The sequence below is a fragment of the Macaca nemestrina genome, chromosome 9, assembly GCF_043159975.1.
Source record: "Macaca nemestrina isolate mMacNem1 chromosome 9, mMacNem.hap1, whole genome shotgun sequence".
Lineage (NCBI taxonomy): Eukaryota > Metazoa > Chordata > Mammalia > Primates > Cercopithecidae > Macaca > Macaca nemestrina.
In genome coordinates, this window is record NC_092133.1 from 26,986,820 (window position 1) to 27,002,513 (window position 15,694).

General features: G+C 38.5%; 1 protein-coding gene across 4 annotated transcripts in view; it reads left to right on the plus strand.

Moving 5' to 3' along the window:
• LOC105478290 (sortilin related VPS10 domain containing receptor 1) overlaps nt 1-15,694 on the plus strand; it is a 596,134-nt gene that overhangs the window by 506,149 nt on the left and 74,291 nt on the right. For all 4 annotated transcript variants that reach the window (XM_071069161.1, XM_071069160.1, XM_071069162.1 and 1 more), the window contains exon 18: nt 4,529-4,700. In XM_071069161.1, coding sequence (XP_070925262.1) covers nt 4,529-4,700 — 172 coding nt within the window. The remainder of the gene's footprint in view (nt 1-4,528; nt 4,701-15,694) is intronic.

Consider the following 15,694-nt stretch of genomic DNA (forward strand, 5'->3'; position numbering starts at 1 on the left):
TTCTTTTCCTTTTGGTAGATACCCAGTAGTGGGATTACTGGATTGAATGGTAAATTTAATTTTAGTTCTTTAAGAAATTTCCATTCTGTTTTCCATAGACATGGTACTAATTTGTACTAATTTACATTCCTACCAGCCATATATAAGCGCTCCCTTTACACCACATCCACACCGACATCTATTGGTTTTTGCCTTCTTAAATTTGTAGTCTTTAACATTGGCTGCAAACTAGCATCACCAGGGGAACTTAAAAACAAAAACAAACTGATGCCCATAATTCTCAAATCAACATTTCTGGTTGCAGAGCCTGGGTATCCATCTATTTTAAAGGTACCTCCAGCTAATTCCAAAGGGTAGAGAGGGTTGAGATCTACTAAGCTAGAATATACTGTTACCTTAATATACATTGAATACTCAAAAACATCTGTATTTTGCCATCACCACCTCAAAATGTCAGGAAAAAAACCTACTAAATAGAAAAGTCACAGGCTACAAAGACTTTTAATGCTTTCTTCCAGTTTTACTTTCACAAAAATATTGCCTCCTTCTTTTTTCTTTCGAGACAGAGTCTCGCTGTGGAGTGCAGTGGTACGATCTCAGCTCACTGCAAGCTCCGCCTCCCAGGTTCACGCCGTTCTCCCACCTCAGCCTCCGGAGTAGCTGGGACTACAGGCACCCGCCACCACGCCCAGCTAATTTTGTTTTGCATTTTTAGTAGAGATTGGGTTTCCCCATGTTAGCCAGGATGTTCTCAATCTCCTGACCTCGTGATCTGCCTGCCTCAGCCTCCCAAAGTGCTGGGATTACAGGCATGAGCCACCACGCCCGGCCTATTGCCTTCATCTTTTTTAAGACTTCCAGGTAGCAAAGAAGCAAAATCAAAGAGGGTAGGGGCAAAAAGGAAAATGTGACAGAGGCATATCAAGATAGGGAGGAAGAGAATAGCTGAAACTGGGGTTGTTGGAGTAATAAAATCCTATCTACTGATGAACCATCGGTAATATCAAAGGCACATTTGCAGAATGTTTCCTTTTCAGTAATTGTACAAAGACTCCCTTGCCATTACAAAGCACTTTTCTTCTTGGCAGATTGAAGAATGCTTTACCAACTAAATGCATCCCAGTAATATTCAGAGCGCAGGTCCAACATAATCATAAGTTGCCTTGTTATTACGGAGGTAGCAGCCCCATTTAATAACATATTAAATGCATTATTCATTTATATAACTCAGACCCAGGGACAGCTGCTGGGATGAAAATAGAACCATTCTGTAATGCAGAAAGCAGGTGTGTGCTTACTTGAGTAAATGAACTCTGTATTACGGCACAATTTTCTTCTAAATTTCAGGGACAGGTCTGGTAGGGCTAATGTGATGCCATTTTCATACAGGAAATAAAATGGTTTCAGAATGGTTTTTAATGAGCATTTAAAAAAATTACCAACAGCCTTCTCTGTGGCATAGTCCCAGGGGGATGGATTCGTGCTTTGGATTTGAGCAGAACTCCTGTTATTGCAGGATTCAGGAAAGCCTAAGGTAACGATTGATCAGAACAGTGACAAACAAAAGCATGTTCTCTAGCTGATGATACTAGTGGTGATGGTGAACCCATGTTTCTATAGCTGCACACCAAGAGAGGGTCACATGGATGCTGAGTGATTAAAAATCATAACCTGACTTCAGTTTGTACAGTGCCTCACCTCTGAAACCTGTAGGCAGTCTCTGATGCATGGTGAAACTCACTGAGATACCAAACTTAACCTGGGTGGCATCACTGGTCACTTTCTTGCTACTATTGCTGGTACCAGGATGCTATCATACACCAGTGTATGCATTTTGTGTTTTATTTCCTTCTCTCTCTCACCTGCCCTTATTTTCTCTTTTAATATACATATACTCATAAGCAACTACAAAGGAGTTTTTAAAAAATATATCAGATGAGGCCAGGTGTGATGGCTCATGTCTTTAATCCCAGCACTTTGGGAGGCTGAGGCGAGCGGATCACTTGGAGCCAGGAGTTTGAGTCCAGCCTGGTTAATATGGTGAAACCCCATCTCTACTAAAAATACAAAAATTAGCCATTTGTGGTGGCACATGCCTGTAATCCCAGCTACTTGGGTGGCTGAGCCAGAGAATAGCTGGAACCCAGGAGGTGGAAGCAGCAGTGAGCCACGATAAAGCTGCAGTGAGCCAAGTAAAGCCTGGGCAACAGAGCGAGACTGTATAAAAAAAAAAAATCAGATGGAATGATGTTCAAATTGCTTAGATGTAACAATGACCAACCAGCATGGGCAGTGATCTTATGTCTGGAGCAGAGTTTCGGTGAACCCCTCATGGGCTAGGTGTTAACCCATAAGTTGCTGAATTGTGAGAAGCAAGGACTCTAAGGACAGGGATCAGCATAGCTGGGTTGGTGAGTGAGATGCTTGGAGGGTTTGGGGATGTGGTAATAACCAATTAATATGCAGATATTTCCACATTTAAACTGGTACAGTTACTGGTATGGCCCTCCTAAATACCAGCTTTGAATGTTTGGAACACAAGGAGGCCCTCAACGAGCTTGAAGTTCACACAGCCACACCAGGAAGAAAATCATACAAGGTATAAAGAATTCCTATCAAGTAAATCATAAGGATTCTTTTAAGGGTTTAGAGGAGGGATAATCTCACTCCATTTAAAGCAGCAGTGCAGTAGTAAAGAGGGGATGTGTGCTACAAATTGTCTAGGGTCCTGGCTATTTGATCTTGAGAAAACTGGTTGGCACCTATGAATCTCAATTCCTCCATCTGTTTATTGGGAATAGTTACAGTATCTTATTATGGATACTTTCAAAGATAAATGAGTTAATTTATGTAAAGAACTTAGCACAATAACTAGGACATAGTAAGCACTCTAAATATGAAATTCCTGCCATTTTACTCTTATATTCAGAGAAATTGTCTTAAAGAAGACAAGAAGTAAGCTGTACCTTAAAGGTGGGCGCGTTTTAGGCAGATGATAGGACATGCAGGAGGACATTGAAGCAGAAAAGGAGAAAAAACACGTACTCTCAAGAAAATTAAAAGGAGAATGGACGTGGGCTTATGAGGGAGAAAGAGTCCAGGAAAGTAGAATAAAATTAGCTAGTGGAGGGCTTCATGCCCAGGATTACAGAATTTACAGCTTATCCTAAGGTCATATGAAGTCCATGAAGGTTTTGAACAGAGAAGAGAAATAGTAATAATATTAAACATAAATAATTGGTCATATTTTATGAGCATTTGCAGAGTATTAGCGTACTTTTAAGTACTCTGTGTACATTATTAACCCATTTAATTCTTACATTTAACATATGAAATGAGTTAAGCATTAACTCATTGTAGTGATCCGTAGTGTTCAAAGTACTTTTCCAGACAGGATCTCGTTTGACTTTCTCGCAGAGGAAAGGGCGTTCACTGGACTTAAACACATTGGAAAACTATGCCAGTTTTGCAAATAAAGGTTTTCTGGAATCCAGCTGCACACATTCTTTCATGTGTTGTCTGTGTTCGCCTTCATACAGTAAGTGCAGAGTTAAGTAGTTGTGACAAAGTCTACACAACCTGCAAAACTGAAACATTGACTATCTGGCTCTTTCTGTAAAAAGTTTGCTGACCTCTGGTCTAGAAGAGTGGAAAGTAAGCTTTGATTGCTTCTCATTTGGGCTCTACCACTAACTCTAGGCACTTAAACTTGGGAAATCAAATATATACATACATAAAGGGGTTGCTATGGACCCAACAGTATAAAACGATAATGGCTAGATAACACTGAACCTCAAAAATCTTAAAGGTTTGTCATCCTAAAATTGCAAATTTTAATTTACTATGAATCTGATAAATTATATAGTTAATTTTATAGAATAAATTTTTTCCCATTATAGCTAAAACAAGAAATAAGCAAAAGAGCATCAATCTGCAAAAACTGAAGTCTCTTTAATGTGAAGTTTGATCGTTTAACCAGTATAACCTCTCATGAAATATTGAGTAGAAATATCAAATTTAGCCATTGTTGTCTGTGCTATGCCATAACTGTAGCAGTCTGTATGCGATCTATGAATGTCGAATCACATATCCATATAATCTATTCTTTCTCTGAATTGTAAATTGCTTTGCAGTATTTATTACTCATTCTAGTTCTTAATTATATAGCCTTTGAATTATCTCCTAGATTAGCCATCTATGTCTCTCCAACTAGCTTATAAACTTAGTGAGAGTAGGGGCTATATCTTCTATTTCTGCGCATTTCCCACAACTCCACAATGAAGTGATTCATTAATTTAAGAGATGAATAAAACTCAGTTACAATGCTAGTAATAGATACAGCGTGTGACCGTGATTCTCTCTCTGTTGGGTGCTTTATATGAATTAACCCTACTCCTCATAGTAGCATGAAAGATGGTTACATGCTTACTGATGGTCCTCCGGGCTAGGCACTATGTCTAATTTAGAAACATGGGAATGATTCACATTATAATGAGCTGCCTTACAACTTGAGCTTCTTTCCATTTAGGTACAGGAAGGTGGTTTCCAATAATTGCACTGATGGAGTAAGGGAACAGTACACTGCTAAACCACAGAAGTGCCCAGGGAAAGCCCCGCGGGGGCTGCGGATAGTCACAGCTGATGGAAAGCTGACAGCGGAGCAAGGACACAACGTCACTCTCATGGTGCAATTAGAAGAGGTAGGGCTGATTCCTATCTCCTTGCTACTTTCTATGGCCAGTGATTTTTCTTAATAAACCATGGTTTTGTTTCCATATCTTTTTCAACTTTCTCCATTTTAGATGCTATTTAAAAATTTTTATTTTACTTTTAGTTCCTTGGTTTTTGTTATCACTTCACCTTCCCTGATCTATTTCTTTAATTACTTACATTTCACCGCAAGTTGTTCTTCACTCATACTTAATCTCTTACTTTTGGAGAATCTGTCAGATTTAATCTTGCCTTCTTGGCAATTTTAGCAAAATCCATTTTCTCAGAATACATAAATAATATTCCTGAAATAATTTAATACATACACATACTAAACTAACCTGAGAGATGCTAATACTTTCATCCCCTCTCAGCCTGCAGGGTTTTCTTTTCCAAGGGCAACATGATGGTCATGCATATAGCACTGAGGCCAATCTAAACATAATTGAGTGTAATTTATCTGGCAGTTAAGAGTTTGTATTGTGTGGCACCTCAGGGATATCATTAAAAGCATGCATTATTATTTGCCAGATTGTGGTTGTCTGAAATGTCTATTTATATGGTGGATAAGATGAAATTTGTCTTATATATTTTAGAATATACACAGGAATTCTGTCATCTTGTAAATGAGGAAGACGGTCTCTAAAGGATAAGTACTGACATTAAATCATCTCAATTATTAAACCAAGCAGTCCTATCCTCAGTCACGTTTTCTGGGTACCTAATTATGGTTACCATTATGTAAAGCCCTGTAAATACAAAGGGATTTTAAGGGCTAACAATGACACCAGAATTAAAATATATAACATTGAGTTACAGCTTCCTCTGCTGATAGTCCAGGGACCCTCAGTTTTTGCCAGGCATAAGAAAATCACCTGGAGAGCATGTGAAAACACAGTTCTCTTGGCCACATCCTTAAAGATTCTGATTCAGTAGGTTGGAGTCGGGCCCAAGAATATATATTTCTAACAAGTTCACAGGTTGTGCATTGTGCTCAAGAAAAACAAAAACCATGGCAAGGCTAGGGGTATAGAGAAGTCAGAGGTTCCGGAGTGTGACATGAAGATGGAAAGATGAAGCATTTATGATTGCTTTGTCAGGTTTGATGAAAATTTGTAGTATTTTAATTCTCATAGGAAAAATAACTGTGAAATAACGAGTTTGAAACTCTAGCTCAAATGATGTGCATATCTCTGGTCCAAGGGCCATTTACAGAACCACTGTGTAACCCAATACTCCTTTCCTGATTATCTCCTTAATGAGTGCCTTTCAATTGTATTCAATCTTCTAAATACTAAAGTGCCAAAAATTCTTCAGTTGGAACTAGAAAAATACAGGCCAATTTAGGCAAATTGGAGTTGCTCATTTTTCACATAAATTCTTTGGGGATTTCTGCTTGAGACTATGGCAGATTAGCATGCAGTAAACCAAATATATGCATATATATTTAGAGCAAGAGGGACAGAGACAGAGAGAGAAGAAGAAGAAAAATGAAGAGGAGGAAAGGAGGACTAGGAGCTGAGACAACTATGAAGAGGATTGAGAAGCTAAAATTCCTTTCTTAAAAAATGGGAAATTCTCTGCAGTGAGTCCAACATTTTATGCTATATTTTCCTTTCGAGAACTTTACCAATTCATATGCCACACTATAGAGGAGGTACAGATTTCAGATTTCCAGTAAAAGGCCAAGTAGAAAGTGTTGGCTAAACAGGTGTTAATAGACTCTCAAGGCTTGGGAGATAAAAATTGGACTATGAGGACATTCCAAAGTTGGAAGTGATAAGGTCATATCCCAGGGAGAAGGAAAGCACAGGGAAGCAGCACATACCCAGGGCCTTTTTCCTCCGTGAGGTATTTCATGATACCTAAGTAACACAGGAAACATAGAAAGTAGTCAGAGGCTGAGAAGTTAAACAAAGTTTTTAGAAGTATTGCTCTTTGGGGAGATAAAAATTTGAATTCAAGACCTATCAAGGAGGAGGACCCTGGTGAACTATCTAAGACTTGGTTCTTGGAACTTCTGGAAATCTCTGTCCTAGGAGTAAAGGCAAACCTGAATTAGAACAGCCCCTCTGTACTCAGAAATCCAGTCTGAAATCACTTCAGTCTCTGAATCAATTAGAGTGATTCTCTTCAACTCTAAAATGATTATTAGAAACCAAAGTAAACCTTCTTTAATGGAAAATAACATAAACCACAGGTTTACCCAATATTTTTTCATATAAAATGTTGAGCATTTAGAAAAAATCAAATATGTCAAGATACAGGACCAACGGAGGGATAAACAGAAAAGAACAACAGTTGGATGAGATATAGTGTTTATTTAAGATATCCTGTAAAATAACAGTGATTAATATGTTCACGAATGTGAGAAAAGGTGGAAAATTGAACCCCAGGGCAGTAATCAATAAGAAATACCAAATAGAAATTGTAAAAATAAAGATATAATAACTGATATTAAGAACTTAGGTTTACAGCAAATTGAACCCATAGGAATAGAGGTTAAATGGAAGAAAGGACAGCAGGAAATATACCATCCAGAGCAAAAAAGAAAGAAATAGAATATAGAGAAAAAATAATAAGAGACAAATGGAAAATGATAAAAAAAAAAAAAAGGTCTAACACAGATGCAACTGTAGCCCCAGAAGGAGAGGAGAGAGATAAGGAACAAGAATCATTTTTGTAAAGATAAGGGCTGAGAATTTTCCAAGCCTGATGAAAGATATCAACATATTAACCCATAGATTTAACAGAATCAGCAAACTCAAGAAGAATATGTGCAAAGAAAAATCACTGAGCTATTACATTCAAACTGCTGAAATCTCAAATCAGACAGAGGTGTTTAAAAAGTCCAGAAGAAAATGGAATGACATCTTTGAAGCGCTGTAGAAAACACAAATGGTTTTTTAGATAAACAATAATGGAGATACCAAAACGAGAAATGTTCCCTTGTCCCCCTCGCAGGCGTGTGATGGGGGTGTGGCTCGCTTCTTCAGCGCCCCACTACTGAAATCTCTAGGGGAGCACACAGGAGCAGGCTGTGGGGCTTTGACCCCACGGCAGAGTTTAGGCGTGAATGTTTACAGGTCCTGAAGCCCCAGTGGGCGTTTGCTACCGTATGCTCTCTCTGTTTTGCGGTCTATAGACAGCTTGTCTTAACCAGCTCAATTAGGCCCTCTGCCTTGTCGCAAGGAGAGACTGCTTTGTGTATCCTGGGTTCTTACCTTGGTGCACTGGAAGAATCCATCACACCTGGGCTTGAAGAGTGAGTGCAAAGTTTTATTCAGCGGAGGTAGCTCTCAGCAGATGGAGGAAGCCAGAAGGGGATGGAGTGGGAAGGTTTTCCACTGGAGTCGGGCCGCTCAGTGGCCTGGGCTCTCCTCCAACTGCTCCAGCTAAATTCCGTGTAGTTCTGCTGGTCGGTGGCCTGCTGGCATGCTGGTGCCTGTCGGTGCATTCCTCTTGACGTCCATCTGCCTGTGTGTCTGCTTGCTAGGGTGTTGGGGGTTTTTATAGGCACAGGATGGGAGCATGGCAGGCTAGGGTGGTCTTGGGAAACACAACATTTGGGTGCAAAGGCAGGAGTGCCTGTCCTCACCTAGGTCCCAAGGCACAGGCCCAGGGGTGGAGCCCTAGCCAGGGACCACACCCTTCCCCCCTTCCGTATCATTTAAAGGGACCATTCCCTTCCCTTCCCAACACTTCCTTCCATAGCAATATCTCATAAAAACCACTGCCTATAAAAAGAAATACTAAAAATAATTATTCACACATAAAGAAAATGACCCAGACAGAGGCACACACACAAATACGCACAATATAATGGAAGGAATGAAGAGCAAGAAAGGGGTAAATTGAAGTTAATAATAACTGTGCAGACCAAGAATGATAATCAGCTGTGGGATTTAAAATATATGTAGAATTAAAATACATTAGAATAATAACACAGTATGTGGAGCGAATTAAATAGAGTTAAAGTAGTTTAAAGTTCATGATACATCTATAAAGAGATAAAAGTACTAATTTATATTAGACTCCAACATATCCAGAATGTGTGCTTCAATACCTAGAGTAACAACTGAAGAAGTAGTAAGAGAATCTTATCATCAAGCTACTGACAGGGGAATTACAGTAACTTTAAAATGGTTTCATTAATCCAAAGTAAGGCAAGTAAAAGAGAAAAAAAGAACATAATACAGTTGAGACAAATAGAAAACATCTACTAAAATGGTAGATATAGGCATGGTGTGGTGAATCCCAACATTTTGAGAGACCAAGGTGGGAGGATCATTTGAGTCCAGGAGTTTGAGACCAGCTTGGACAACTACCAGAAAAAAAAAATAATAATGAAAAAAAATAGCCAGGCATGGTGTCGTGTGTCTGTGGTCCCAGCTACTTGGGAGGCTAAGGTGAGAGAATCACTTGAGTCCAGGAGTTCAAAGCTGCAGTCAACCATAATTACATCACTGCACTCCAGCCTGGCTGATAGAGTGAGACCCTGTCTCAAACACATTAAAATTAAAATTTAAAAATGGTAGATATATCCTCAAATAGTATCAATAATTACATTTTGAAAATTAGTGGTTTTTGTCACTTCAGTGCTTTTTGTCAGGCTTAAGAAGTCTTTATCTAAACCAACATTGTGAAAACAGTCATACCACAAGATTTCTCTTTAGGTTTCACATTAATGTATATGATTTATCTTGAATAAAACTGTTTCAAGTTTCTATATTTCATCCACACACATATCCAATTGTCCCAATACCCTTGACAGACTATTCATTTCACATTGAATTGCTATAAGCCTTTGTCATAAATTAACTGACTGTCTATTTGTGGTTCCATTTCTAGGCACTCTATTCTGTTCCCTTGGTGTGAATTTCAAACCCTATGTTAATTACTAATTTCAAACACATTATATTTTCACTAGAGGTAGGGTGAGTCTTGATGCCTGGACATGTAAATCCTCTACACAAGTAGAAAATTATGTGTGTGTGTGTAAAATTTATAATAGCATCAAAATACAACAAATATTTACACTCAAATCTAAAAACTTATTTTCAATAGCACTACCCAGAAAACAATACAAATTTGGAAATGAATTTTGGAAAAAACCTAAATGAATGGAGGGATACACCCTGATCATGGATTGGAAGACTCAATATTATAAAAAAACATCAATTTTCTTCATATTGACTTGAATTAAAAGCAGTCTGAATAAAAATCTCTGGCATGTTTCGTGTATTAAAATTGACAATATGATCATAACATTTACACAAAATGTCAAGACCTAAAGAATAGCAAAGATACTTTTGAAGGTGACTCACAAACTTGGATGACTAACATTACCATATATATATATACACACACACATATACACACATATATGGATGTATATCAATATATACATATATGTATATCATTCACAAGCTGAACAAGGAGAGTCAAGAAACATATATACATGCATGTATTATATATATATAGACACATATCTACTTTATGACAAATGAGACACTGTAGTACAGTGGAGAAATTATAATATTTTCAATACATGGGTGCTACAATTTTGAATATCCATATGGGAATACATGAATCTTTATCTCACATAATATACAAACATAATTATAACTGTATTGTCAATCAAAATTTGAAAGCTAATACTAAATTTTTTTTTTTTTTTTTTTTTTGAGTCTCACTCTGTTGCCCAGGCTGGAGTGCAGTGGCGAGATCTCGGCTCAACTGCAATCTCCGCCTCCCGGGTTCAAACAATTCTCCTGCCTCAGCCTCCCAAGTAGCTGGGACTACAGGCATATGCCACCATGCCCAGCTAATTTTTGTATTTTTAGTAGAGACAGGGTTTCACCACGCTGGTCAGGCTCGTTTCAAACTCCTGAACTCAAGTGATCCGCCCACCTCAGCCTCCCAAAGTGCTGGGATAACAGGCATGAGCCACTATGCCCGGCAATACTAACATTTCTAAAAGAAAGCACAGAAGAGTATCTTCATGACCTTGTGTTATGCAAAGATTTTTTTTAAAACAGCAAAGAAAACCCATTAAGTATAAAGAAATTATACTAAGAAATTCTTTATACTTTCTTTATAATTATACTTTTTCATAATTTTATTTTTATTGTTATTTGTTTGAGATGATGTCTACCTTTGTCACCCAGACTGAAGTGCAAGTGGCATGATCTTGGCTCACCGCAACCTCCACCTCCCAGGTTCAAGCGATTCTCCTGCCTCACTCTCCTGAGTAGCTGGGATTACAGGTGCCAGCTACCACAACCATCTATTTTTTTGTACTTTTTGTAGAGACAAGGTTTCACCATGTTGGTTAGGCTGGTCTTGAACTCCTGACCTCAATTGAACTGCCCACCTAAGCTTCCCAAAGTGCTGGGATTTACAGGCATGAGCCATCACGCCCAGCCTAATTATACTAATTTTAAATAGGACTACATTAAAATTAAGAATTTCTGTTATTTAAGGCATTATTTTGAAAATAAAAATTAAGTCCTAGAGGGGAAAAAGATATCTGTAATAATACCTGTTCAATAAGCTATTATTATTAAATTAAGCCCTAGAGGGAAAAAAGTATTTGTAATAATACCTTACTGAAAAGGTATTATTACGGTAATAAAATAATAAAATTGTTTTATTTGTTTTTTATTGTTTATTTTTATTATGCAAAATAAAACAATTTCAAGGAGGGAATCATAATTAGGAGAGTATAAATAAATTCTACAAATTAATAAGGGAAATACTGGTAACTCAATAGAAAATGTACAAATGGGGCTGGGTGTGGTGGCTCACGCCTGTAATCCCAGCACTTTGGGAGGCCGAGGCAGGCAGATCACAAGGTCAGGAGATCGAGACCATCCTGGCTAACACGGTGAAACCCCATCTCTACTAAAAAAAATACAAAAAATTAGCCGGGCGTGGTGGCGGGCACCTGTAGTCCCAGCTACTTGGAAGGCTGAGGCAGGAGAATGGCGTAAACCCGGTAGGTGGAGCTTGCAGCTTGCAGTGAGCTGAGATCGTGCCACTGCACTCCAGCCTGGGCAACAGAGCAAGACCCCATCTCAAAAAAAAAAAAAAAAAAAAAGAAAAAAGAAAATGCACAGATAACTCAGGGTAACCAAATAGCCAATAAGCATATGAAAAAATTCTGAGCATCCCTGTATAATGCAACTTAATTTATAATAATATATTACTGTGCACCATCAGAAGATGTATATTTAAAAAGACTAATAATAGGCTGGCTGTGGTGACTTACAACTGTAATCCCAGCACTTTGGGAGGCCAAGGTGGGCAGATCACTTGAAGTCAGGAGTTCAAGACCAGCCTGGCCAACATGACGAAACCCCATCTCTACTAAAAATACAAACAAACAAAAATAAAACAACAACAACAAAAAATGAGCTGGGCATGGTGGCACGTGCCTGTAGTCCCAGCTACTTGGGAAGGTGAGGCAGGAGAATCATCTGAACCCAGGAGGTGGAGGCTGCAGTAAGCTGAGATTGCACCACTACACTCCAGCCTGGGTGACAAAGTGAAACTCCCTCTCAAAACAAACAAAAACAAAAACAAAAACAAAAGACTAATAATATCAGATGTTATTGAGAATGTGGAGCAGCTGGTCATTCATATAATGCTATTTGGAGTGTAGATACATACTGCCATTTGGGACTTGTTTGACATTAACTGCTCTAGCTGAACATGTATACCATCTATGACCTGGTGTTTCCACTTTTAAGTATATACTTATCAGAAATGCATACACATATGCACCAGAATGTATGTAAGATAATATGCATAGCAAAAGTATATGTAAGAGCCCTAACTGGAAACAATCTAAACATCCATGAATAGTAGAATACATAAACTATAGTATATTTACAGAATGGAATGTCATTCAGCAATGAAAAAGAACAAACTAAAGCTATATGCAAAAAACTTGGATAAATGTCATATCCATTATTGAGCTAAAGAAGTCAGACTAAAAAGAATATATGTTGCATTATTCCATTTAATTAAAATGCAAAAATAGTCAAAGCTATTAATAATTTATGGTGGCCAGGTGTGGTGCCTCACACTTGTAATCCCAGCACTTTGGGAGGCCGAGGCGGGCAGATCACAAGGTCAGGAGTTCGAGACCAGCCTAGCCATCACAGTGAAACCCCATGTCTACTAAAAGTACAAAAATTAGCTGGGCGTGATGGTGGGCACCTGTAATCCCAGCTACTTGGGAGGCTGAGGCAGGAGAATCGCTTGAACCTAGGAGACGGAGGTTGCAGTGAGCTGAGATCACAAAACTGTACTCCAGCCTGGGTGACAGAGCTAGACTCCGTCTCAATAATAATAATTCATGTAATAGAAGGGAGAATTACTGTTAACTTTGGAGGCAGGGTGATTGGAGAACTTTGGGTGTACTGACAGTTTTCAGCTGGTTCATCTGGGTAGCAGTTAATGGATGCATTCACTTTGCAAAATTCAAGTTGTATATTCAGTGATTTGTACATTTTTAATGTACAATGAGTACATTACATTAATGTACAATTTGAGTAATGTACAATGTTAAGTACCTTTTACTCAACAAAAAGCTTACTTAAAAGTCATTTTGGAAATCCATTTAAAATACAGTACTTTCTATTTACGTCTTTGGGCAAAAAAAAGGAAAAATAAGAAAAACCTTTCTGGTACGCTTAGGGCCAAACTTCCTCCCTGTGTGCACGGTGAATGTGAAGGTTCTCTTCCCAGAGACGTGAGGCACCTGATCCTGGTACCCAGAGGAGTGTCATCTTTTGAAGCAGCAGATGTTTATACTAAGGCAGAGTTCAGAGAGCTTTTCCGTTTCTAAGAACACAATATAGCAAGATCTGAAACAAGAACTTTCACTTCTGATTAGCTCCAGCCTTCGTGCAAATGATAGAGAACACACTTCAGGGACAGAGGCCTGGTTCTCATCTGTTCAACTCTGCTTTCCATGTAACAAAGATCATCATCAGGCATCTCACACTGGGTTGAGTGATGTGGGAACAGATTGGGGAGTCTGGTTCGAAGATATGTGAATTCGTGCCTTCTGGGCACAAGAAGGAAAAAAGATAACAAGTCAGTTCATTCCACTTGAGTGGGCAAAGCTTCAACAGCAGGGATGAAATCTGCTGCCTCCAGCTGTCAGATCTGGCTCCTTGACGCTCTGTTCTCCTGGTGCAGAGCACCAAGCCAACAGCACATTCTTCATATCAGGAGACCCTGGGGACCTCACATGTGATTGTGAGATGCTGTGCTGATGATTCAGACTCCTTCTCGCAGAAAAAGACCCTCAGTTTCTCTGTGACCCTCTGGATTATATATGTAGGCATGGGAGATGCACGTGATTAGCAATGCAGAATGAAGAGACACAGAGTGTCTCAAAAGTTGAGGAGAATTGACACTTGACACATTAATAATAATGTGGTTATCCAACATTCATTGAGCCCCACTGTTCCAGTTTGTGAGGCTTTTCATGAATTATCTTATGTAGATCTGACAGCAACTCTATGCAAGTAGGTGTTACCATTATTGTCATTTTATAGATGGCACAGCTGAGGCACAGAAAGGCAAGTAACTTACCTGAGATCACACAACTGCTGACTATTAGAGCCTAGGGTCTAATCCAGGATCTGTGATATCTTGTCTTTCTACTGCTTCTTTATGGTGAAGGAACCATTTTCTAAGAAGAACTTCATGTAGCTCCTAAGCCTCTGTAGAAACCCATGGCTGGGATTATCAGTAGTCACAAAGATCAAGGAGTAGAAAGAAAAGGCCAAATCATCAATGACCAAGCCAGTTTAGCCTGTGGCTCTTATATTCATTCTTAGACACTAATCAATAAATGTACCAAAATTTTCCCCCTGGCTTCTCTGAGAATACTAATGGCTTGGGATCCATTTGTGGAAGAACACTTCAGCAAAGAGAGATGTGAAATCCTCTCTGGGTTCCCCCTCTTTGGAAAATGATGCCTTCGTTGAATGCCTAGTGTGCCTGACACTGTTTATCTATTCTAAAGAATATTGCAAAAACATAGGATATGAATGCAGCACCCAAGGAATTTAGAATACATGTATTTCTTTACAGGCTTGGGTATAAATTAGGCTATAATATTTTTTAATTAAATCCAAAACAAAAACAAACAATCCCTGGCATGTGCCCCTACTGGCAATACATGGTGTCTTTATTCTCCTCAAAATCACTATGAGTGCATTTCTTATTTAAATTTGATCCTTCTGAATTTACTTTGAAAATAGTGCCTGACTCTTGCCCCATTTCTGGTACCAACTCTTTATAAAAACAGGGATCTTAAAGTCATGCTTCTGATGCCTGTAAAAAGCAAGTCTTCCAGGTACCAAAGAAACCTAGAGGTCTCTGCTAGGTTCTGATAGGACATCACAGTGTGATTAATGCAAAAGATTCACCTCCCCAAGTTGTTACAGTATTTTTATTTTCATGTGAGTACCAAAGCTTGTGCCTCTATCCATCTTATATCATGGTTCAACTTTCTCCCACAGTCTTGTCTTTCGTTTATGGGGCTAGGTTGGGTTAGGGACTGATCTAAGCCTCTTTTCTTTGCCCCAGTTACTTGCATACAAACCCCTCCTTGTAATTTCCATCTCCTTTGCATTTCATCTAAACCATCAGAGACCTGAGGCATCAACTGTCTCAGCAAATAGTTAGATATTTGTGTTTGTTTATTTGTCCTTTGATGAATATTTTACTAAGTGCCAATTTTATATCATGTACTTTTCATTCATTAATGGACTTACTTTAGTTTGTGGGAATATATGTTTTGGTTTGACTAGGACCTCTGTTATATTGAGTTTTAAATGAAAATCTAATGACATGAAGTAGAAAGTGCCCAATACCTTATATCTATTGGAAATAAAAAAGATTAATAATAAATTATCTAAATATAATAAATTATAATGCAGTAATTTATTGCATTATT